This window comes from Synchytrium microbalum, assembly GCF_006535985.1.
Source record: "Synchytrium microbalum strain JEL517 chromosome Unknown SmJEL517_scf0045, whole genome shotgun sequence".
NCBI classification, from domain to species: Eukaryota; Fungi; Chytridiomycota; class Chytridiomycetes; order Synchytriales; family Synchytriaceae; genus Synchytrium; species Synchytrium microbalum.
In genome coordinates, this window is record NW_022158394.1 from 160,512 (window position 1) to 181,117 (window position 20,606).

A 20,606-nucleotide genomic window follows, 5' to 3' on the forward strand; every position below is an offset into this window, starting at 1 on the left:
TAAGCTGCACAACGAGTTCCTCTTAATCTGGTCTACATCATGTTACAATAAACGTTTTCTTTACAAAAGTTGAAATCTGGTTTGTTACAGTTTTAGCCTTCCCAAAAGGTTGGCAGTTTGTTTCCTGGCACAAACACTCGTTCAACACCAGATTTTGTGATGATTGCCAATCTTATAACACCGCCAGATGATCCATCACGCGACATGGCCAACGCAACAGCTATTTGAATGTAAAACAAATGTGTGATGTGTCAAATCATATATCTTCCAAACACCCGAGCTTGGACCAAACCCCTGGCACACAAAACACTTACAATTCTTGATGAATTGGGTAGCATCTTCAAGACTCATGTTATCTTTCCAATGAGCATCACAGTATCCATAAATGTATGAACTTCCTGAACCACCAATGGCAAATGGCTGTTTGTGTAGAGATCCACCCAATGGAATAGACCATACTGATGGTCCTTCAATAGGATCATATCCAGCAACAATGATACCAGCAGACAAGGCGTCCTTGTTGGAGTAGACCATGTTTTGGAAGAGAGTTGCAGCAGTACTCACTTTTGGTGCTTCATTGTGCTGGACTCTGTTGAGAGAGATTAAGAGGAAAAGTTGTTAATTTGACCAGTTAATCTTTCATGCTATCTTGCGTCGTATTATTGCGATGAGCTCTCAACAAATGAAATAATCTTACGAGTATATCTGCAGATAGTAATGTACAATATCTGCAATGGCTTGAGTATCAGCAGCACTTCCAGATCGACAGCAAAATATAGTATCATGTATAGCCGTCAGTTTGTCTGTCACTCGATTTGCTGTATAAAATATCAAACAAATGAGCATTTGATGTCGATGGTTGATGTTGAGAAATCAGGACAATCTGGAAGGACAGAGAGCTTCAAATAAAATTACCAATATATGAGCCTGTAGTAGTTCGTGAATCTGCTCCTACAATTACACCATCTGCGAATTGTACTGCCATAATTGTAGTCTACGAATTATTGGAATTTAGTTAAATTGTATCGGAAAAAGCGACAATGACAAGCTACTTACGCCCAAATCCACTTCACCGGGCTTTAATCTGTATTGTATTCCGTCTGACATCTTGTTCTCAAAGCTTGTGGTCGATGATGTGTTGTTTTGTGATGTGACGCGTCAGTCTGAAGAACGATTTATCAAACAGAACAGCGAACAACGGCAGCACGCACGCGAGGTTTTCGAGCAGTTATTCCGGTGTTTCATTTACGTCTTCGGTCTTTCAAATTATTTCGTGCATGGACTCTTAATAATCAAGAAACAAGTGATGCAAGTTAGGCTTTCAACCAATCCTAACTAGAATTGGTGGTTGGCATAGTGTATGCCTCAATTTTATTGACAAAACATCAAAGGTGAAGAGCTACAATAGTTTAGTCGAATACGATGACACTACGAGCAACAGCTCCTGACTTCAAAAGATCGAAGCCGTGGTTGATTTCACTGAGCTTCAAACTGTAAGAAACAAGGAGGAATTGATCAGACTTTGGTAGAATCGTGAATTAACAGTATCATACTCACGTTTCTGAAACTAGTTCGTCCAACTTAAGACGTTTTTGTTTGTATAGGTCGAGTAGACGAACCATGTCGACACGAGGACGAGCAGAGCCGTATAACGAACCTAGTAAAGTTCATTAGATTATTAACGCGCATTAACAAAACCAAATAGCAATGACATGATAGCCCGCAAAATAACAATCACTAGCTCCAGTCGTACCCTTGATGGTCTTTTCTTGTAAAGCCAACATGAAGGGAGAAATCGAGGCAGCTTGCATAATGGGGGCAACACCGACTTCAACGCAGGTACCTCCACTACAATGGTGACAACTATTAGTGCTCAAGTCTTTCCATCCAGAGCGGCACAAGAACTTACGGCTTAATCATTTGGAAGATCTGTTCCAAAACAGCCTTGTGTCCAATGGCATCAAAGGCGTAGTCGACACCTAGGCCTCCAGTCAAACGCATCACTTCAGCAACAGTGTTTTCAATCTTGGATCCATCAATGACGTGGGTGGCACCGAATTCAGTAGCGTATTCGAGCTTTTTACTGACCAAGTCAATACCGATAATCATGCCGGCGTTGACGAGACGAGCTCCTGAAATGATATTCAATCCCACACCACCACAACCAACTACTACTACAGTTGAACCAGTTTCAACCTATGATTGAACGGCGTAAGCAACACTCAAATGAGACAATGTGTAGATTTTGATTTTACCTTTGCCGTATTCAAAGCGGCACCAACCCCGGTCATCACTGAGCAGCCTACTAAAGCTGCCTTGTCAAGTGGAACGTCCTATAGTGGCGAAAATCGTTCAGTATGAGGGTGTCGATATCTGACAATCAAAGACGAAAAGAAAGATTCTGTTTACCTTGCCGATTGGCAACAATTGTTCCTCAGCAATGACGGCGTACTCTCCGAAGCACCCAAGGGCGCACATGACATATCCTTCCTTTCCGTTGACCTTCATTCGGGTGGTACCATCATTGTGAGTTCCTGGCTATAAATCGATGAAAACGTGTTGTGGGTAACGAATTGAAGAGTTGTTTGGTATCCCTGCGAACGCAAGCGGTTCTCATGTCTGTCTACCTTGGAGTTGGAGTGACCGCGACACATCATTGGGCGTCCGACTTGGCACATTTCACATTTACCACAGTTAGGCTGGAAGAGCAAGACACAGTGGTCGCCTTCCTTGACAGTGGTTACACCTGGGCCAAGCTTGGCGACAATTCCTGAACCTTCATGACCAAGAACGATGGGCATTGGTACTTCCAAGACACCCTTTACACTCCAGTCACCCTAATAGGCGAGGTTATTACCAAAAGGGATCAGAATTCAGTCCGCCGTAACCTCGAACTTTCTTATGGCCACAAAACACCATCCAACCCGAAGGCGAGTACCAACCAATCCACATCAGTAATAATATACTTGGAAAACGTACCTTAATCATGTGCAAGTCAGAGTGGCAAATACCAGCTAAAATGAGCGTGGAAGTGACAAGTCAGCAACTTAGTAACAAACCCAAAAATTCAAGAGCCCAAACTGGCTCAGGAACGAGGAGAAGTGGTAGAAGACCTACAGCAACACTCAGGGCTTACCAGCTGCAACTTTCACCAAACATTCTCCTTGCTTAAGCTCAGTGATTTCCACCTCTTCTACCACCAAGGGTTGGTTTACTTCATGAAGCACCGCTGCCTTGAATTTGAATGGGAAGGTATAGTCTTTGGCGGCCATTGTTTAGATTTGTATACTGGAATTGGTTTTCTTCTTGAATGGGAAAGTGGAATTTCGAAGGTAAAGAATGGCCGTGGTCCTCCCAGTCTTCAAGGTATCACAAACAAGCAAGAATCGTTTACCCACCTGCTGGTTAAATTTGGCTCGCCCTGTCAAAGTCTGGATTTGCTGGTAGTAGTAGTAGGCTAGCTCGGCGTATGCAGAGTTTAAGAAATCGATTGGTATTTGGTATTCGTCTCTTCTGTCTTTTGGTGGCGATGATTGACCTCTTCATCTATTAAAACCTCACATCTCATCCGCCATCAGACTTGAAAATGTAAATAAATAAATAAATGTGGTATGAAGGGTTTGTCCTTATAACTCCTCCTCCCAGCATTAAGTCTTCAATTCACCGTGATGACATCAACAAACAGTGGGCGTTAAATGAGCATCTGTCGCCTTTAACGATTCCACTTGTTCGAAATAGGTCTTTCTAGCGCGATGCGATGCGGCTTGTTTTTCGCATGCTGCTGGTCTCTTCATGCTGTGATTGTCTGTTGCGTCCAAAACATACAACTCGAGTAAACCCCAACTACATGGGTTAGGGGCTAAGGACCTAGATCTTGTCAAATATCCACCCCGTATCAATCGAGGTTCATTCCTCACTGCTTGTCAAAGTCGCGCTTCTTGCTTTCCTCTCTCTTGCTGTAATGTTGTTTGTCATGTCGCCCTTGCTTCAGGAATGATCATGCCGATTTATATAGGCATACTATAGAAGCTAGAATTCGTGTGTTTTGAGCTATAGTGTGGTCCAGACCCTGACTACAACATTCGAGTTGCAAGGCTACTAATTCGGGAGTCAGCAAACCACAAAAATGCAAGTGTGGTAACTCCAAAAGAATTGGGTGAGCATGGGGATACCAAGACTGCATCTTTCAATGGCTGCTGAGGTAATAAGTAGCCCTCACAAGCTCTAGATACTTTGATGTGCAAAAAAATGTGGTTTTCTCCCTGGCAAACAGAGGTATTTGGCCTGAATACAATATCGTCAAGAAGATGGAAATGGTTTCTAATATTTGAAATCATTAAGTATGTATTGTCGTTTTTGCCTCGAGCGTGGATCGAACACGCTACCTTAGCATCTTCAGTGCTACGCTCTCCCAGATGAGCTATCAAGGCGGCTTCATGAAGAGCTGTTGGTCTGTTGAGCACCTAATGGTCAGACAAGGTCCCCAGTGTAGATCTAGCGTTCAAAGAAGACCGCTGCCTCCAGAAATTGTAGTGCAGGGGTTGATCGAGTGTTTTACTACTCCTCTGGGTTGTTGGAGTTGTTGTAGAACATTGAATTTTGTTTCGATCAAGAGGAGATCTACGGTCGCGACGGTAATGTTTTGGAGGAATCACATCCATTGAAGTGTTGAGAAGTGTTGATAGAAATGTCGATCATCTTCTGTGTTTCAGTATCCCCTCCACCCCTCACCTCACCCGGCTTTCAATGACGAGTGTGATGATGTACAAACTGGCACATATCGAAATTGGTTATCTCGTAAACCAATTTTCTTCTCTTCCAGGATACCAACATCAGCTCTTGCAACTAAGGGTCCGTATTCATTAGCAGCTTTATACACAATAGATAGCAACCTTTATTGAACCTTGAGATGTTGTAGATGCCGTGGCACAATTTGTCGTTGATGATCCAATGTATTCAAAAGAGCTGCTTACCATGAATAGCTTTGACTATCCTATTTCCCGCTTTTCTCCTCCATACGAATTGCTTGAGAACGATTTTGTGGGAAGTTACATATATTCATCCAAACAAGCGGCTTACAATTTACCATGCAAAACTCGAGTGACATTCTTGACTAGTTTTGGATCAGTTTTCGGAATGGCGTACTAGAAAGGGAAGAGAAGTCAACAAAACTATTCAAATTGGAAACTAATGAAAAGAAATTGGGCACCTCTGGAGTAGTTATAGCAACACCCATAAAGACAGCTCCATTGCGAAAGACCATTTTGGAGTCCACTGAACTCGGAAGTGCCATGTGAACTTCCGGGAATGGCACTTGACTCAATATCCTCGACAGATTTCTTGGAGTTATCCCTCCACCTGGCAGGATACTTATTCTGCCTCGAGCAGCCTCTACTAGCATTTTGAGAAGTGGAAGTCCTGTTTAAAAAGTTCGTTAGGGTGGTCTTTGATTTATTTCAAGCAACGACAACGTTCCTTCCAGAACTGAAGAGTCTTGTCCCGATGTGAGAACGCGTCCGATCCCACCAATTGCGATTAAGTCTTCGAGTGCCTCGAACGCATCTCGTGTCATGTCAAAGGCGCGGTGAATGGTAACGTTCAGTGGTTTGGCCAGAGTTACTAGTCTACACAGACAAAGGGTCAACAAGAATCTGGTCTTGGGTGCTTGAAAGACTTAAATCAAAGCGCACTCTTTGGTTCTTGGTTTGTCAATCGTCCCATCTGGCTGTTTAGAATCAGTTAGAGTCTGAGACGCGAAAGGCAACAACAGATTGTGTACTCACTAACAGGATACCAAATACTACACCGGCAACTCCGTACTCTTTAGCCTTCACGACATCAATTTTCATACACTCGAATTCGACATCATTATAGCAGAAATCCCCTCCTCTGGGTCTGATCATCATATGGATGGGAATATTTGCTCTCTTGGCGACAAGTACACATCCAGCACTGGGAGTGGTTCCACCTTTTAACATATGTGTCAACGTGCTTCTGTTTTTTACAAACTTCTGCAAGCGATAACCACCTTCGACAAGATTATCACACAGTTCCACTCTATCGGCGCCATTTTGAGCTAGATTTGTAGATTTGACAGTATTCAAGGAGAGGGCAAGTCAGGAATCCAAGACAGCGGCGTTGCACGATGATCTCGAATTCAAGAGTCGTGTTTTGAATTACCTGATATCCATACTCCTTCTGCGCTGTCTACGCATACTTCCAGTAATACGCGTCTACTCATTCCTTTATTTCAGAAGTGCGATGGGCTAGCTCTAGTCATGTAAAGTTTCAGGTCAATTCGTGCACTGCAACACATCAGTTAACGTTTCCAAACAGAATCAAGTAGGTTAAGAAGACTCTGTAAATGCACTTACTATACTTTGAATGACGAGCCTTGTCCTGGCACTATATCGCAACTCTCTCCCGAAAACTCACGGTTCTAACAAAAAAAGTTGAACTTGACTAGGGAAATGGCAACTTCATTTCGAATGGTCTCGCAACTAGGCTTGAGAACAAGCGCAAAGTTTGCTCTCAGAACTCGCATCGCAAACCTCAGCACCGGTATGCTATTACATCCACATTTCTCCTTTCTCTGTGATGCAACATTTTCACATTTCTGTGTCGGGAACCTGACATCATGCGTTCTTGCCTCAATAGGTCGAGTGGCCCTTATTCAAGCATCAAATGTCAACCAAAGTGGTATGTAAAATTCGAAATTTGGGTCCTTGAACGTCTAGTTGGGCTCCACTTTGGAAACAGCTACCTCGATGTTATGAAAATCGCTAACTTTATCTTCGAACCCCCATTGAACTTGTAAACTGTAGCTGCTGCAGGTACGAGTATTCAACGCTTGTAATATCTGTCTCCTCTGCACTCAAAATACTCACATTCTCACCTTATAAACAGCTGTCGAACATAAATCAAAAGTAGAAGGCTCATATCATTGGGATCTCGAACGTGCATTATCTCTTGTATCGGTCCCATTAATCGGTGGGGCATTCATCATGGGTCCTGTCCCAATGATAGACTTGGCCTTGGGTGTAGTCATCCCTCTCCATTGTCACATTGGATTCGAAGCAATAATCCAAGATTACTTGCCTAAACGTAAATTTGCCGTCATCTACCCAGTCACTATCTGGTTTACCCGATTGGCCTCTGCCTTGGTCTTGTATGGAGTCTACCAGTTCAACACTAATGATGTTGGATTGACTGCTCTCATGAAACGTATATGGACTGGAAAGACCGCCAAGATCGAATAAGAAATAAATTCCAGCTGTTTTTCTCTCTCTATATACTTCTGATAGGCTTTGAATCAAATGGTGAAGCAATTTTGCCCTTCTTTGGTCTCGTTTTTTGCTCGCTGACTCGTTGATTGCGTATTCTAATATCATTCAGAAGTCGCAATTGTAGTAGCGAAAGGCTGTCCAATGTCGCCAAGCGATAACGGTAATCACTTCAGAAAGTTCGAAGGCAGAAAATGCTCATAGACGCTCTGTTGCCTATGGACACGAAGGGGTGGGATTTCACGTCGATAACTCAATACGATACCTTCCAATGGCACGTTGGCACTACTCCTTTTTCGGATCTTTGGGTAAAAGCTCCTCAGTTCCTGTTTGATGTATTTGCATTATGCTAACTCGATTATCGTTAGTTCATCGTCGTAACATGGGGTATCTATTTTGCTACAATAATTACTCTCAAGGTCGGGAACTACAGCGGTCAGCCTCCTTTATACCTGCATCGCTAGCTTACATACACTATCTAGCTGTACATGAAAGATCGTCAAGCATTCAAGCTTTCAACAGCAACAGCCCTTCATAACGCAATATTATGTTTGGCATCCCTTTTCATGTTTGTTTTGACTGCTTTGGATATATATAAACGTACAATGGTGAGGTCAACACGTACGACGTTACCCGGAAATGTTGTCAATGGTGCTGATCAGATCTTCCCTTACTAGACGCTGGGCGTCTCTGAAATTTTCTTTACGACACGGCCAGAGACTTTCAAAGGACGTCTCGTCTGGATAATGTACATCTACTATTTGTCAAAGTATCAAGAGCTTCTGGATACCGTAATTTTGGTTTTGAAGAAGAAGCCAGTCATATTCCTGCATTGGTACCACCACGCGGTCATCATCTTCATGGTTTGGACATGGTAGGTTCTCAGCGCGGTAAACTCGTACGAATATACTGCCTCCTCTAACAATCCCTTGACGATTATAGGCTCGAATACAAGATCATATACTCTGCACTTGGAATGCTGGCAAACACACTAGTACACGTGTTTATGTACTATTACTATAGGTATGAGTATGGGACTTGTCAGCTCCCATTACACGTTGGGCTGGTTTCATCATTGTGCTAATGTCATGCTTCTACTAGTGTGTCTTCCATGGGCAGGGAAGTCTGGTTCAAGGTAACCATTCTCTGTCGGATACCAGTTGTCAAACTTTGGCAACTGTTTTAACCATTTACAATCATGAATTAGAAATACTTGACTTCGGGCCAAATCATACAATTCATCATGTCATTTGTCTTGTCGATACCGTATGTTTATTATCACTGGACTCTCGGGCAAAACACTAGTTGGAAGCCCTTCTTGTTCAGTATGAGCGTGAATGGCAGCTTCCTGTTTCTCTTTATACGATTCTATCAAAAGAGCTATTCAGGTAGCAAGAAGAGTAGTAAATCTAATAAGAAAGAATAGTGCATTATAAAATAGACATAGCATCACCGGCCATCCAAATCCCAATCCAAGTCTCCTGCATTCAAACTTTCCACAAATAATTGTTTATAAATGTGGTGGTTTTTTATTGGGCAAACAAAGCTATCAACAGTTTATAAGAGCAACACCCCTCTCTTTTCCTCTCCTCAATAATATTCACTGACATTGACGGAATACATTTTTTATGCAACGAGAGTAGATGCAGTGGCCGATTCGTACTTCCAGTTTGGTACCAACTGACCGGCTGTCTTGTAGTATCGAGCCAATCTGTGGATTCTGGATTCAATCAAAATGAGACGGAACTTGGAGTCACAGTCTTTGCGATGACGTTCCATGTGCTTGCGGACGGCGACAGCCTTCTTGATGAGATGGTACAAGTCTTCTGGAATTTCTGGGGCAAGACCTTTGATGGGTATGGTGGATGACGTTAGATAAGTGGGTCCATGTGCCAACAAAACTGGTCTGGAGAACTAGCTCGAGCTCGCTCTTATATACCTTCTTTTTTCAGGATTCGAAGAATCTTGTTACCAGTGACACTTTTTACTTGAGCAATTCCTTGAGAATCCCTATTGGTTCAGTAATAATGAAACTTAGCATCTTCCTCCGTATGTTGAATTTTGACACCATCCCAAGGCACATTCATCCATCATCCAAGGCCTGAAATAATGTGATTTTCCTATATATTCTGCTTCGCTGTCCCTGTCCAAATTTACCTCAGTTGAACACCAATGGCAGATGGACTCATGCCCTTCTTTGCGAGTTTGCAGATTTGGTCTACGACATCTTCAGGAGAAGTCTTGACCCATGAGTGAGGAGTACGACGGTATGGTAAGGCAGAGGACGAAATGCCCTTGCCGGGAGTGTGCATACGACCCATATTGAGCTGTAGAAAGGAATGGGTTTTTTTAGCTTGGGTTTGTAACAAAAAACATTAATACACAGAGAAGAGCAAAGGAAGCCTCGAAAGGGGAACCAGACTTTCTCTGTGCATGCATCGTCTTACCGACTATTCTATTCTTTCGCTGTTATAGAGCTTGCTCGTCGTTTGTGTGTGTCGAACGAGTCCTTCAAAAACAAGGTGTGGCTTATCTTACAACTCGAATACAATAACATTATGGAAAGTAGAGACAAACTACTCTTTCGCCCAAGGATCAGCATCATCAACTAAATATATGAACACGTTATCGTCAGTATTCTACGTGATAATCACCAGTTCAACGGATGCATTTACATACCAGGTGCCAAAGATACAGCAACATGTGCAACTGGATTTTCAATAGGAGGAAAGGTTGGAGAATCATTATTGTACTCGGTCTATCGTAAATTTAAGCGTGTCAATCCCGTAAAACTCTACAGCTGTTCAATTTGCGTAAATATCACACCTTGAATGCAGATGGGACAGGTGTTGGAGCACTTGTTTGGATTACAGCCACCTTGGGAGCATTTGGAAGCACTATGGGGTTCCCTGGAGGTGTCGTTGCTGCAACAGTTAGGGCTTCGATCCAATCCTTCAATTCAAACTCATTCTCGGCTTGCAACACCAAGGTTCTGAGAGGGGATGTGGGTCAGCCAAGGTTTCACGTTCTGAACAACAACGTGAACAACCTACTTTTGCGGAGTTACAATTTCCAAGCAATTCCTTCGATCAGGAAGCTCAATTTCTTTGGTCTTGCACGTTCGAATATCCACACTTGAGTGCTCAAAGTCCTAAGGGCACGCCAAAGTTGTAAGTTATGGGCCATTGGCAATACCAAAGCCTTCTACCAACTTTTGCTTCAGACACGTATCGTAGAGATCCTGCTGCCAAAATCTCAAACCAACGGCGATTCCACACAGTCCTCATCTTGCTTGAGCCCTTCTTGTACAGGTAACCTGCTTTCAATGGCGGTACCTTTCCATCCTCTTCTTCAGAACCCCAAAAGTGAACCACGTCGACTGGTTTAAAGGTTGGATTGTACATTGCTGACGTGGCCTCACGTAAAACTAACGTGAAGTCAGTGTTGGCCTTTTGGTGTTGGTATTCAGCTCTCAACTAAGCAGGCAATAAAGCAATACTACGTCAATCCTATGTGTTTCGTAAACTGAGCGGTTTTACGTACGTTTTGAATGTGACCCGTGACGTCTCGCATGGCCGGTTGAACCTCAACCATGTGTTCATGTCCTTGATGGAAGAAGCTTGTTTGATTGAACATGAGGGCCGTCACGCTCTCAACAATTTCAAACTTGCGACGCATGTCGACGTCATTCAGCTTAAAGCAATATTCAACCCCCTTTCTGTGAAGATCCTTGCGAGCTAGCATTTTCGGAGGTTAGATTTGGTTGTAGTTTATAGTCACATAAACTTGCCTTCTTCAACTTCTTTGGCAACCTAAACAAACGCAATTAATACACCAGTACTGTTCTCATAGCGTAGCAGTCGTACAACATACCTTGTCTAGTCCAACAGCCTTTGGTAGGCATGCTGCAAACTTGCTGTGACTGTTCTCGTAACTCGATGCTGCTTTGCGGTACTCGTCTCCATATTTCTAAAACCTAGGAGTGAAAAGCGAGACTTGAGGGCCGTTCTGGAAGCCACTTCATACCTTGACTGGTGCGATTTCAGTTGTCGAGAATTTCATCAACGGATCCAGAAATAAATCCTTGATTTGTCCCATCTAATTGATTTACGTTCAAATCAAGTCCGTTTAGGAAAGGCAAAACTCTCGAGGTCGTGCAACGTACTGCCATCTTTCGCCCTTGTTCGATTTCTTTGAGAGCCGATGCCATGCGTAGAACTTCTGTTGCTATTTTCAGTGATCGTTAGGTGCTGATATAGTTGCAAATTTAGCAATTCGACTTGGACATACAAGCAATAGCCGCTTCTCCACTAGATCCCTCCTTTAGCGTACAGAGTTCTTGTAGAGCATCTGCCAATTGTTCGTTCTTGTCGCTGTACTCTAACAACAAACGTTCAACGTAAGGAGGAAGTAGTCCAGAGAGATTTGCATGGCATGGCACTAAAATTCGTTAAAGTGCTCCAGATCCTACCTTTTCCAATTTGATCTAGCTGCAATGCGAGTCCAACAATCCTCCTGATGTTTGTCTATATTACAATATAGCAAAGTTTGAATAGTTTTGATGTTGATCGACAATGTATCACAGCAACATACGTCAAGGGCCGCCAAAGCAGACTCGGCGGTATTCAATTTCTTGCGAAAGGCAGGACTATCGTCGTATGCCTCCTCGACGTGTAGTAAGGGAATGTCGATCATTGTCAGCGGGATTTCAAACTCCAGTACAATTCCAGTTAGATCCTTTGGCTACAGTGAAGGAGACGGTTAAGATCTTGCCGTTCTGGCATGAACAGAACACCATCCTCACCTGATCTTCCCTTGAGTAGTGTCTCACGGTTGTGCCTTCTTGGATTTACCAACAAACGAATTTAGCGACTTGCACATTAACCATTTAACTGGACCTGGACGACCGATATACTATGACGCGGCAAGTCTAACGTGTAATCAGAGACGAAAATGCCCATAGAAAACTAAAATCGAGAATCAAGCAACCAGAACACTCGTAGAGAACATGAACATTTTTTTTTTACGAAATTGACATCAAGAAACCAAAAATTATGAAATTTTTAGAAGAATTTGATGACAGTTCGAGCTACAGCACCAGCCTTCAAGAGGTCAAAGCCGTGGTTGATTTGGTCCAATGTGATGCTACGGAAGGGTGACTTTTAGCGATCCAGTACGGGTTCAGATCGAATGAGCGAGACTTACGTTTCTGAAACCAGTTCGTCCAACATCAGACGCTTTTGTTTGTATAAATCGAGGAGACGGATCATGTCTACACGAGGGCGGGCTGAACCGTAGAAAGATCCAGCGAGCTTCTTTTCTTGTAGGGCCAACATGAAGGGAGAGATGGAGGCCATTTGGGTCAATGGGGCAATACCGATTTCGACAGCGAGTCCACCACTACACAATGGCAGCAGTTAGAACCCAAGCCTTGACAAAAGCCAATGAAATAACAACTTACGGCTTGATCATTTGGAAGATTTGTTCCAAGACAGACTTGTGTCCAATAGCATCGAAAGCATAGTCGACACCCTTGCCACCAGTTAATCGCATGACCTCAGCAACGGTGTTTTCAATCTTTGATCCATCAATGACGTGGGTAGCACCGAATTGCTTTGCGTAGTCGAGCTTCTTGCTGACCAAGTCAATACCGATAATCATGCCGGCGTTGACGATGCGTGCTCCCTGAACCACATTGAGTCCTACTCCTCCACAACCAACGACTACTACAGTTGAACCTGGTTCAACCTGTAAATAAATAAATAGTTATGAGTACTCATGCAGCAGCGGTGATGTTGGTATCAGATTTACCTTTGCAGTGTTCAAGGCGGCTCCGACACCAGTCATGACTGAACATCCCACAAGTGCAGCGCGGTCAAGAGGAATGTCCTTGTCAATTGGCAAAAGTTGGTCTTCTGGGATGACGGCGTATTCACCGAAACAGGCCAAACCTATTGATGGCAGACATTGTTCAGATACAAATCATGCTGTATGAGCACTGCAGTCTTCACTCACCAGCCATGTGGTAACCAGTTGAACCATCCTTGAGACGAATACGGGTGGTACCGTCGTTGAGAGAACCAGTCTTCTTGGAGGTATGTCCGGAACATAACATGGGTCGACCAACTACCGATTGAAAGGAAATGCTGAGTCATTTTCCCCCCAAAAAAAACCATTACACAAAATCTGTTTCCTTTCTTTTCGCAACATCATTCAACCACCGGCGGAATGCCATATTCAAGACGATAATTCTGTATCCTTCATACACTTTGCCTTGCATTGACATGTTGCTCACCTTGACAGTAGTCACACTTTCCACAGTTACTGGCAAAGATCAAAATACAGTGATCGCCATCCTTGACGGAAGTGACACCTGGGCCGCACTTGGCAACAACACCGGAACCTTCGTGACCCAAAACTTGAGGTAATGGAGAGATGTCTGCGACACCACGCATGGTCCAGTCTCCCTTAATCATGTGCAAGTCGGAGTGACAAATACCGGCTTAAGATAAGACTACCGTGTGAGCCAACAGAGCTCCTGAACGACTAAACGGAGCCCAATTTCCTTACCAGCCGCGACACGAACTAAACATTCTCCTTGCTGCAAAAAACAGGTAGATTAGCAATGGAAATCACTGAAAACCAAGGAAGTGCCGATCGCGTTTCGTGCTTATTGTGCGTGCCTTTAATTCAGTCAAGGTAATCTCTTCAACGACAAGCTCCTATTAACGTGGAGAACAGGTTAAAGAGTGATTCCATTCAAGGAGACACAACAAATTGCGTTGCGGTTTGCACAGATTCGGGGCTAATAGGGTAGCCAATAGAAACTTCTTGCTTACAGTGTTGAATTCTTTTAGGACGGCAGCTCTGCATTTGAATGGGAAGGTGCTAAAAAACACTGAGTTAGTCGCTGTGCTCTGAGCTGCAAAACAAAGCAAAACAAAGAAACTAGCAACAGAGACTCGAATACGAACTGAAGACTTACATTGGCTTTTGGACGGTCATCTTGTCTTGAATTGTTTTGAACTGGGTGTTCTACTTACCTCTTATGAAATTCAGAGAAGCAAGAAGACTAAAGTGACGCAGCTCGGGTTGCACGAAAAACAGACGTGTGACTTTGGTGGACATTTCGATTTTGAAGGTCTCTAAGACTAACTAGGTGGACAATTTTCGTCCGTTTTAAGGCTGATGGTTTGGGTTCCGTGTGCTAGCAAGCGCAACAATAAACCTCTACAAAGGAATCGATTGGTAAAGTCTCTTTAAAACATATAAATTAGCCGTGCTTTCAAGGGCTTGATATGATAAAAGGCCTTATACGGCTGAATTTGGGCATGTCAATGTGGTCGTTGACTAGCTTTCACCATTGCCACAATAAAAGTTACCGTGCTTCAGGTACTACAGCATACGAAAAGTCGAATCATGGCCTTGACGGTCTGACTTTCGTGCGTGGTTTAGAAAATCTGTTTTTCCAAAAGCGTTCAGTGCCGCAAATCCTCGTTGCTCCACGACTATCTCACTGCGCTAAGCTTTGAAGCCCTCAAGATATCAGTATTTATAGCAGCGCTATCTCAACTCGTTACTGTCATAGTCAAGTCACATGTAATGTAGTTAAAGCCACCACCTACTATTAGATTCGGAAAGAATTATCACACTTCTAACATATGCGCACCGAGCTTTGTTAAGGCCATAAAACCACGAGAGCTTGTTTCAGAGTCATTAAAATCTTGGGTACACATTTAGCATATACGCACAGAGTTATGTCAAGGCCATAAAAACACGAAAGTTTATTTCAAAGTCACTACAATCTTGGCGAAGGCTGGTATGAAGATGCCTTAACAATGGCAGTCTTGGTCAACCCTTTCAAAACTTTTACAGCGCCAGAGACCATCTCGTCAACGATAACCTTGGCTGGCAAAATCTCATCGATTGCACCTGCGGCTTGACCCAAGATTTGGGGATGTGCAGCCATGCTCTCCTCATCAGACCATTCGGGGTGGAGTTCCCGGTCTTGAATAGCTGGAACAATTCCGCTGTTTCAAAAACAGACAAAAAATCGTTTAAACATTAAAAGGAGCGAACGAGTTGATTAATGAGCGACTTACGCCGCGGTGAGCTCCTTGATTTTGTCCGCTTTGTTATTCTCCCAATCAGCTATATATGCGTTTTTGCGCACTCTCATAGGACCTACGTCAACAGAAGGCGTTGATTGGCTTGACAAATGGTGCTGACAAACAGTTTGAACTCAAGAACTGCCAATTCTTCCAGTGACATTGCTAAAATCTGGACTTACGTCCACTGAAGATGATTGTTCGTATCGTGTCATGGTAGCCTTGAATATTCAGGAACAATTAGCTAGGATCTCCAATATCAACCACATAAAAGCTACGTTACCAGCGGTAGTGACGGCTCTCTGATGAGCGGGACTTGCTCCTGCTTCCTTAGCCGCAACGAAACGGGTTCCAACCCATACAGCTAGTAAACAGATAGTCAGTTCACCACTTGTACCAGGATTAATGCCATATTGGGAGTTACCTTGAGCTCCAAGAGACAGACACATAGCCAAAGATCTTCCATCAACAACACCTCCAGCTGCGACCACCCAAACGTTATCACCAGTGAGAGGAGACTTCTTTCCGGCACAAAGATCAACGACCTTGGGTATCAACAATGAGGTGGGTACATCACCAGTGTGTCCTCCGCCCTCACCGCCTTGGGCACAAATGAGATCTACGCCAGCGGCCAATGCTTTGGCTACGTGCTTAGGTGCACCGATCATGTTCTGCAAAAACAAAATGCAGCATCTCAGCATTTCAGCAATCAATCGGAACTGTATAGGAACACAAATCACCCCGTACCATGACAGGAATGCCGGCTGCATGTAATTTATCTACTGCCCATCGAGGAGGCACACTAGTAGAGTTGCGAAAGATGTTAGTATAAATTCTGTGTGAAAACTGTAACTTCTACATACCCAACAGCAGCGACAAAGAGCGAACACTTTTCTTCAATCATGATATCAATCAGTTTAGGTAGTTCACCATGTGTATAGTCATCTAAATTGATGCGAGATTGAGAAACAACCCCACACAAACACAAACCAAGCTGCATTTCAGCAATCCGCAGGCGTACAGTTAGTGGCACGAGCTCCAGCACCGACTTGTGGCAACAAGAGATCAACACCAAATGGAGCATCTTTTTGAACGAGCTCAGACTTGAGTTCTCTGATCAATCTCTGAAGAGTGGCAGCATTGTAACCAACTCCACCAATAACTCCTAATCCTCCTGCATTCGTTACAGCTTGCAGAGTAACATGGCGGTTAGAAACCTTCGAAAAAGATGCCAAAGTTTGAAGCCAAGCAAGGACGACGGCTATATCGATACTTACCGGCAGCAAGACTTGGACCAGCTGCCTGAGCCATGCCTAAATATCAAGCAATACATGCTAGTCAGCTCCATGTCTTGGTCAATGTTAGGCTGCCCAAAATTTGCCCAATGCAGAGCAATGACGCAAGGAATCCATGATCGGCCGTCTCTCCGTAATCACATAGATCCAAAGCTCTGCTTTCAACATATTTAGTACCTGCCAACATTACGGGGTGCTTGATCCCAAACAGCTTGGCTATTCAGAGAAAGGCAATGTTAGTCAATGAGGTCACATTGTGGAAAACAAGCTGCGGATAACGAGAAGTAGATCAAGAAGAGTGTAGTTCCATATCAAGACTTACTGAGGGGAGTTTGAATGATCTCTTCCATGTCTTTTTCTTCTGAATTGATGAGATTGACGTTGTTTCTTGTTTGACCGACGTTCGAAGCTAGTGTTACGCAGAAGGAACTCCAGAAAACACCTACGGGAACGAATGAAGCTGAAAGGTCAGTATTTTCGTTTTAAGAGGTGCTTAATTCTATCTGAAATCTGAACCGGTTGAAGAATTGTGCAGTTGATGACGTGTAAAATATATTTAAAATGTCTCGTATCTTACAATTTATGAGGCGTCCTACTGAGGGCCCCATGGCCTATACGGTCGATGTAAAATAGGCACATACGCGCCGGATCCTCTCAACGACTTGACGATTTGTTCGTCATGCCACATCACAGTATTCTGCGACACGTCTGCTTCATTCTTCCAGTGTAATCCAACAGTCTTCCAGAACCTAGCTTCCATTACAGCTCTAAACTCTTCTCGTTGAGCTTCTATGATCAATCGGCTTCTAAAGTCCTCCTTTTTACTCGACACTGACTTTATCCAATTTACAGATGATGGTGGGTATTCTACATTCTTTTCTGGGAAGCTCCACTTTACAGATGATGGTGGGTATTCTACATTTGTGAGTATTAATGGAAGTGGGCTAGCCATTCCAAAAAGGGGCCGTGTCTTTGCATCCTTTTCCGGTTTCGTTTCCAGCATTTGAGTTATTACTTCTTCAGACTCTAGTCCTTGACCAACACGAATCAAGACCGTCATCATATTCCGTATCTAACAGAGGAAAAGTATGACCATGAGCTCTCAGCCTTAGTTTGTAATGGCTCTGATACTGTATCGAGAGAGAAGAAGAGGGCAATTTTCTTACCTGATGCCATACAAAGCTTGGCGCTTTAATAGTAACTACAAAAAGCCGTATAGATCCATACACTTCTTCCCTGATCGTCATCTCAGAAATCGTCCGTATGTTGGTCTTCGACGACTTGGAATAATCTGTAAAATAGCTAAAGTCGTGTGTTCCAACAAACCGATCAGTAGCACGAGTCAAGAGTTCTAAATCTATACCATGAGCTGGAAAAGAATATTCATACGTTCTTTGCAGTGCATGCCTTCGAGCATCAAATCCAGAGACAGGCGACCACGCGAGTATTCGAATTGTCGGTGGTAGATGACGATTCAGCATCACTACATACGGAAGCTCCTGCTTGATTGAAGCATCATCAATGTCGAGCCTGGATTCTACACCTGTTCTAGAAGTAGCAAGAGGTGCGTGTCCTTTTTTCGACGGCAGGTCATTACACGTCCGAGACATGAATGGGTAAATACCGAGATCTGGGTTTGCTTCTTTGGAATTGCTGCGTAACCATAAAGAGACGACGTTATGACTAGATGATACTCCTTTGTCTGTTCTGGCAGCTTTGTCTAAAGATGTTTGATGTTCATTGATTTCGGGACCAATGAGCCTAGTAGTTATCAACGCCTCTACAATACGTTCCTCTATAGTGTTTATATACTTTGGTTGGCGCGCCAAACCTCGAAAACCGGCACCGTGGTAGGATATGAGCAGCCCCACATTCCTCTTGGTTGTGGATGAAAAGTCAAACGGCCTGAGTTTGGCAGCAGACAAGACTTTAGCTGCTTTAGATGGCTTCATCTGATGCCATCATGCAATAATCACACGCAGCTTTAAAGTTATTTCTCGACTTTATTTTGTCTTTTGGGTACACGTTGAATCTATACAATGGTTTTTTTTATGTAAAAGGCATTTGTTTGATTGATCCAAGATTGATCTATTGTACACTCATCTCTTACGACACCCTTTCCCTTTCTTGACCTCAGTCCTATACGTGCATTTAACCTCCTAGCGATATTCACGTTGAAGAGATGGAAGTGGATGATGAAGTGGTGGATTATTGACGGTCGAGTAACCAGATGCCATCCAAGCGTAGGGTTGAGTATTATTGTTACTACTAGTTGCGCCACCAGATACTAGACCACCAACGGATTCTGGAGTCATCCAACCACAGCTAGCCCTGAAAGTATCTACAGCTTCTGCAAATCCGAATCTGCCTCCGACATGTTCAGCATGAGTCAATAGATTTTGACCCCATTCAGCCACCATCGATGTAGTGTACATTTTACCCTCCTCTTTGACACGTCTTACGAGTTCGGTACAAGTAGTATTCCAGCCTCGTCCTAATACTATATACAAGTCACCACGAGTTTCATCATTGTGAGAAGCGTTTTGCCATAATGGTAATCGATGAGCTAGAGTAGTGGCCATTTGCAAGAATCCAAATGCGTGATCGGGATATTCATGGGCCATTTCACGAGTATAGCTGATTGGTTCTATAAAGTACGGCATATAGTGCATGATTGCGTCTTTTACTTCGATGAGGATTGGTCTGACACGGTTGAAGGAGTAGTCACTACGGTCTGGACCCCACTTGTTGAAGGGGAAGGAGTCGTTCAATTTCTTTTCCAGTCCAGACAAGACGGTAGATACGGTCTTTAGAGTAGGTCGAGGTAGCATTTGGGCTATAGTAGAAGATAGCGTCGGGTGTTGTTGAATCAAAGTGGTCAGTATGGTGATTATTTGAGACTTGTCCAGCGTATCTAGTACCCTATCTATAGCGGGAGGTCTAGTTATGGGCGGGGTGGGTGGACGTGGAGATATGAGTAGTTGCTGTGAGCTCTCTGCGGCCAAGGAGGCAGTTTTGAACCTCTTTGTTGGTGTGTTCAATGTGACATAATTTGCCATTGATGAGAGGGGCGAGTTGGTATTGCTAGTATTGGGCAATGCAGAGGGGAAGTTGGGTTGGTCGTCTGATGGTTTTCTCTTTCTCGGATTGTTGGCCACTGGGGCGTTTCCGCCAAACTCGAAGTTTCCCCAACTCATGATCGCTATGTTATTTTGTTTGTTTGAGTGGGTGGCTGCTATGGGAATAGTGTGATGTTAGCATGGAGTATAGATGTACAATTGGCACTGAATGCAGTGGCGGTACTCACTTTCGGTCAAGTGCTGTGGTTTGGTCTGCTCTGTCTTGAAACAACGCTGACGAATTTTAGAAAGGAGATGAATGAACGAATGACAAGGATCAAGGAATCCACGTCGATCGAAGACACTTCTACAGTGATTTCAAGATATTCCACGAGACAATAATCTGTGTTGACCCGTGGGCACGACGTGTTAGTTGCATTCAGAACAGTTGACAATAGTCACATTTGACATTCACCACTGGATCAAGACCATCATGTCTCGAGGAGCAAACCACTACGAAATACTTGGCTGCCAACAGAATGAGACCATTTCAAATATCGCAAAGGCGTAAGTCCAGTACCATCTTTTCCAGCTAAGGTGATATCACATGTGACATTTCTTTGCTTAGGTATCGAAAACAGGCTCTCAAATGTCATCCGTAAGTCTCGTCAGTATTTCGGAGGCAGCATATTCTCATTCTCAAGTCTGCACTGGAACTGAATGTAGTGATAAAAACCCACATCATGGTGAAAAGTTTCGAGCAATCGTTGAGGCTTACGAAGTACTCTCTGACCGTGAGTCATGAGCAATCTGCTTTTAAATGAATTTTAAATTGATTCTGATCTTTATTCAGCTGAACGA

At 43.6% G+C, this 20,606-nt stretch overlaps 12 protein-coding genes across 12 annotated transcripts; 2 read left to right on the forward strand and 10 right to left on the reverse strand.

The window, feature by feature from the left end:
- Window positions 1-92: 92 nt before the first annotated feature.
- SmJEL517_g05263 (uncharacterized protein) lies at window positions 93-1,107 on the reverse strand (the record flags this gene model as incomplete). The annotated part of the gene is made up of 5 exons (XM_031171189.1): window positions 93-220; window positions 315-589; window positions 698-818; window positions 916-994; window positions 1,057-1,107. 5 exons carry the CDS (start codon window positions 1,105-1,107, stop codon window positions 93-95), a joined length of 654 nt encoding a protein of 217 aa, XP_031022833.1.
- A 302-nt stretch (window positions 1,108-1,409) lies between these two features.
- SmJEL517_g05264 (uncharacterized protein) lies at window positions 1,410-3,272 on the reverse strand (the record flags this gene model as incomplete). The annotated part of the gene is made up of 9 exons (XM_031171190.1): window positions 1,410-1,491; window positions 1,558-1,657; window positions 1,754-1,848; window positions 1,910-2,196; window positions 2,256-2,333; window positions 2,410-2,538; window positions 2,628-2,837; window positions 2,980-3,014; window positions 3,137-3,272. The coding sequence occupies 9 exons, from the start codon at window positions 3,270-3,272 to the stop codon at window positions 1,410-1,412; spliced, it is 1,152 nt and encodes a 383-aa protein (XP_031022826.1).
- A 1,803-nt stretch (window positions 3,273-5,075) lies between these two features.
- SmJEL517_g05265 (uncharacterized protein) lies at window positions 5,076-5,978 on the reverse strand (the record flags this gene model as incomplete). The annotated part of the gene is made up of 5 exons (XM_031171191.1): window positions 5,076-5,144; window positions 5,210-5,418; window positions 5,527-5,624; window positions 5,691-5,725; window positions 5,784-5,978. 5 exons carry the CDS (start codon window positions 5,976-5,978, stop codon window positions 5,076-5,078), a joined length of 606 nt encoding a protein of 201 aa, XP_031022827.1.
- Window positions 5,979-6,470: 492 nt separating this feature from the next.
- SmJEL517_g05266 (uncharacterized protein) lies at window positions 6,471-7,259 on the forward strand (the record flags this gene model as incomplete). Its single annotated transcript, XM_031171192.1, has 4 exons — window positions 6,471-6,561; window positions 6,658-6,699; window positions 6,825-6,833; window positions 6,907-7,259. The coding sequence occupies 4 exons, from the start codon at window positions 6,471-6,473 to the stop codon at window positions 7,257-7,259; spliced, it is 495 nt and encodes a 164-aa protein (XP_031022828.1).
- A 218-nt stretch (window positions 7,260-7,477) lies between these two features.
- On the forward strand, window positions 7,478-8,709 carry SmJEL517_g05267 (very-long-chain 3-oxoacyl-CoA synthase; the record flags this gene model as incomplete). Its single annotated transcript, XM_031171193.1, has 7 exons — window positions 7,478-7,591; window positions 7,652-7,702; window positions 7,766-7,891; window positions 7,961-8,157; window positions 8,226-8,306; window positions 8,385-8,418; window positions 8,491-8,709. 7 exons carry the CDS (start codon window positions 7,478-7,480, stop codon window positions 8,707-8,709), a joined length of 822 nt encoding a protein of 273 aa, XP_031022829.1.
- A 200-nt stretch (window positions 8,710-8,909) lies between these two features.
- SmJEL517_g05268 (uncharacterized protein) lies at window positions 8,910-9,604 on the reverse strand (the record flags this gene model as incomplete). The annotated part of the gene is made up of 3 exons (XM_031171194.1): window positions 8,910-9,130; window positions 9,223-9,293; window positions 9,441-9,604. 3 exons carry the CDS (start codon window positions 9,602-9,604, stop codon window positions 8,910-8,912), a joined length of 456 nt encoding a protein of 151 aa, XP_031022824.1.
- A 255-nt stretch (window positions 9,605-9,859) lies between these two features.
- On the reverse strand, window positions 9,860-11,027 carry SmJEL517_g05269 (uncharacterized protein; the record flags this gene model as incomplete). Its single annotated transcript, XM_031171195.1, has 6 exons — window positions 9,860-9,891; window positions 9,963-10,041; window positions 10,110-10,275; window positions 10,337-10,434; window positions 10,496-10,759; window positions 10,827-11,027. 6 exons carry the CDS (start codon window positions 11,025-11,027, stop codon window positions 9,860-9,862), a joined length of 840 nt encoding a protein of 279 aa, XP_031022825.1.
- A 32-nt stretch (window positions 11,028-11,059) lies between these two features.
- On the reverse strand, window positions 11,060-11,978 carry SmJEL517_g05270 (uncharacterized protein; the record flags this gene model as incomplete). The annotated part of the gene is made up of 7 exons (XM_031171196.1): window positions 11,060-11,095; window positions 11,157-11,252; window positions 11,310-11,381; window positions 11,449-11,510; window positions 11,574-11,663; window positions 11,755-11,809; window positions 11,877-11,978. The coding sequence occupies 7 exons, from the start codon at window positions 11,976-11,978 to the stop codon at window positions 11,060-11,062; spliced, it is 513 nt and encodes a 170-aa protein (XP_031022853.1).
- A 368-nt stretch (window positions 11,979-12,346) lies between these two features.
- Window positions 12,347-14,288, reverse strand: SmJEL517_g05271 (uncharacterized protein; the record flags this gene model as incomplete). Its single annotated transcript, XM_031171197.1, has 9 exons — window positions 12,347-12,428; window positions 12,489-12,683; window positions 12,745-13,031; window positions 13,095-13,234; window positions 13,299-13,409; window positions 13,579-13,785; window positions 13,854-13,884; window positions 14,123-14,171; window positions 14,269-14,288. 9 exons carry the CDS (start codon window positions 14,286-14,288, stop codon window positions 12,347-12,349), a joined length of 1,122 nt encoding a protein of 373 aa, XP_031022852.1.
- Window positions 14,289-15,081: 793 nt separating this feature from the next.
- SmJEL517_g05272 (nitronate monooxygenase) lies at window positions 15,082-17,036 on the reverse strand (the record flags this gene model as incomplete). The annotated part of the gene is made up of 11 exons (XM_031171198.1): window positions 15,082-15,313; window positions 15,386-15,467; window positions 15,574-15,612; window positions 15,675-15,755; window positions 15,816-16,062; window positions 16,139-16,193; window positions 16,255-16,336; window positions 16,413-16,580; window positions 16,669-16,704; window positions 16,864-16,902; window positions 17,009-17,036. The coding sequence occupies 11 exons, from the start codon at window positions 17,034-17,036 to the stop codon at window positions 15,082-15,084; spliced, it is 1,089 nt and encodes a 362-aa protein (XP_031022851.1).
- A 242-nt stretch (window positions 17,037-17,278) lies between these two features.
- SmJEL517_g05273 (uncharacterized protein) lies at window positions 17,279-18,638 on the reverse strand (the record flags this gene model as incomplete). The annotated part of the gene is made up of 2 exons (XM_031171199.1): window positions 17,279-17,758; window positions 17,853-18,638. 2 exons carry the CDS (start codon window positions 18,636-18,638, stop codon window positions 17,279-17,281), a joined length of 1,266 nt encoding a protein of 421 aa, XP_031022850.1.
- A 207-nt stretch (window positions 18,639-18,845) lies between these two features.
- Window positions 18,846-19,883, reverse strand: SmJEL517_g05274 (uncharacterized protein; the record flags this gene model as incomplete). The annotated part of the gene is made up of 1 exon (XM_031171200.1): window positions 18,846-19,883. The coding sequence occupies one exon, from the start codon at window positions 19,881-19,883 to the stop codon at window positions 18,846-18,848; it is 1,038 nt and encodes a 345-aa protein (XP_031022849.1).
- Between the last annotated feature and the right edge of the window lie 723 nt (window positions 19,884-20,606).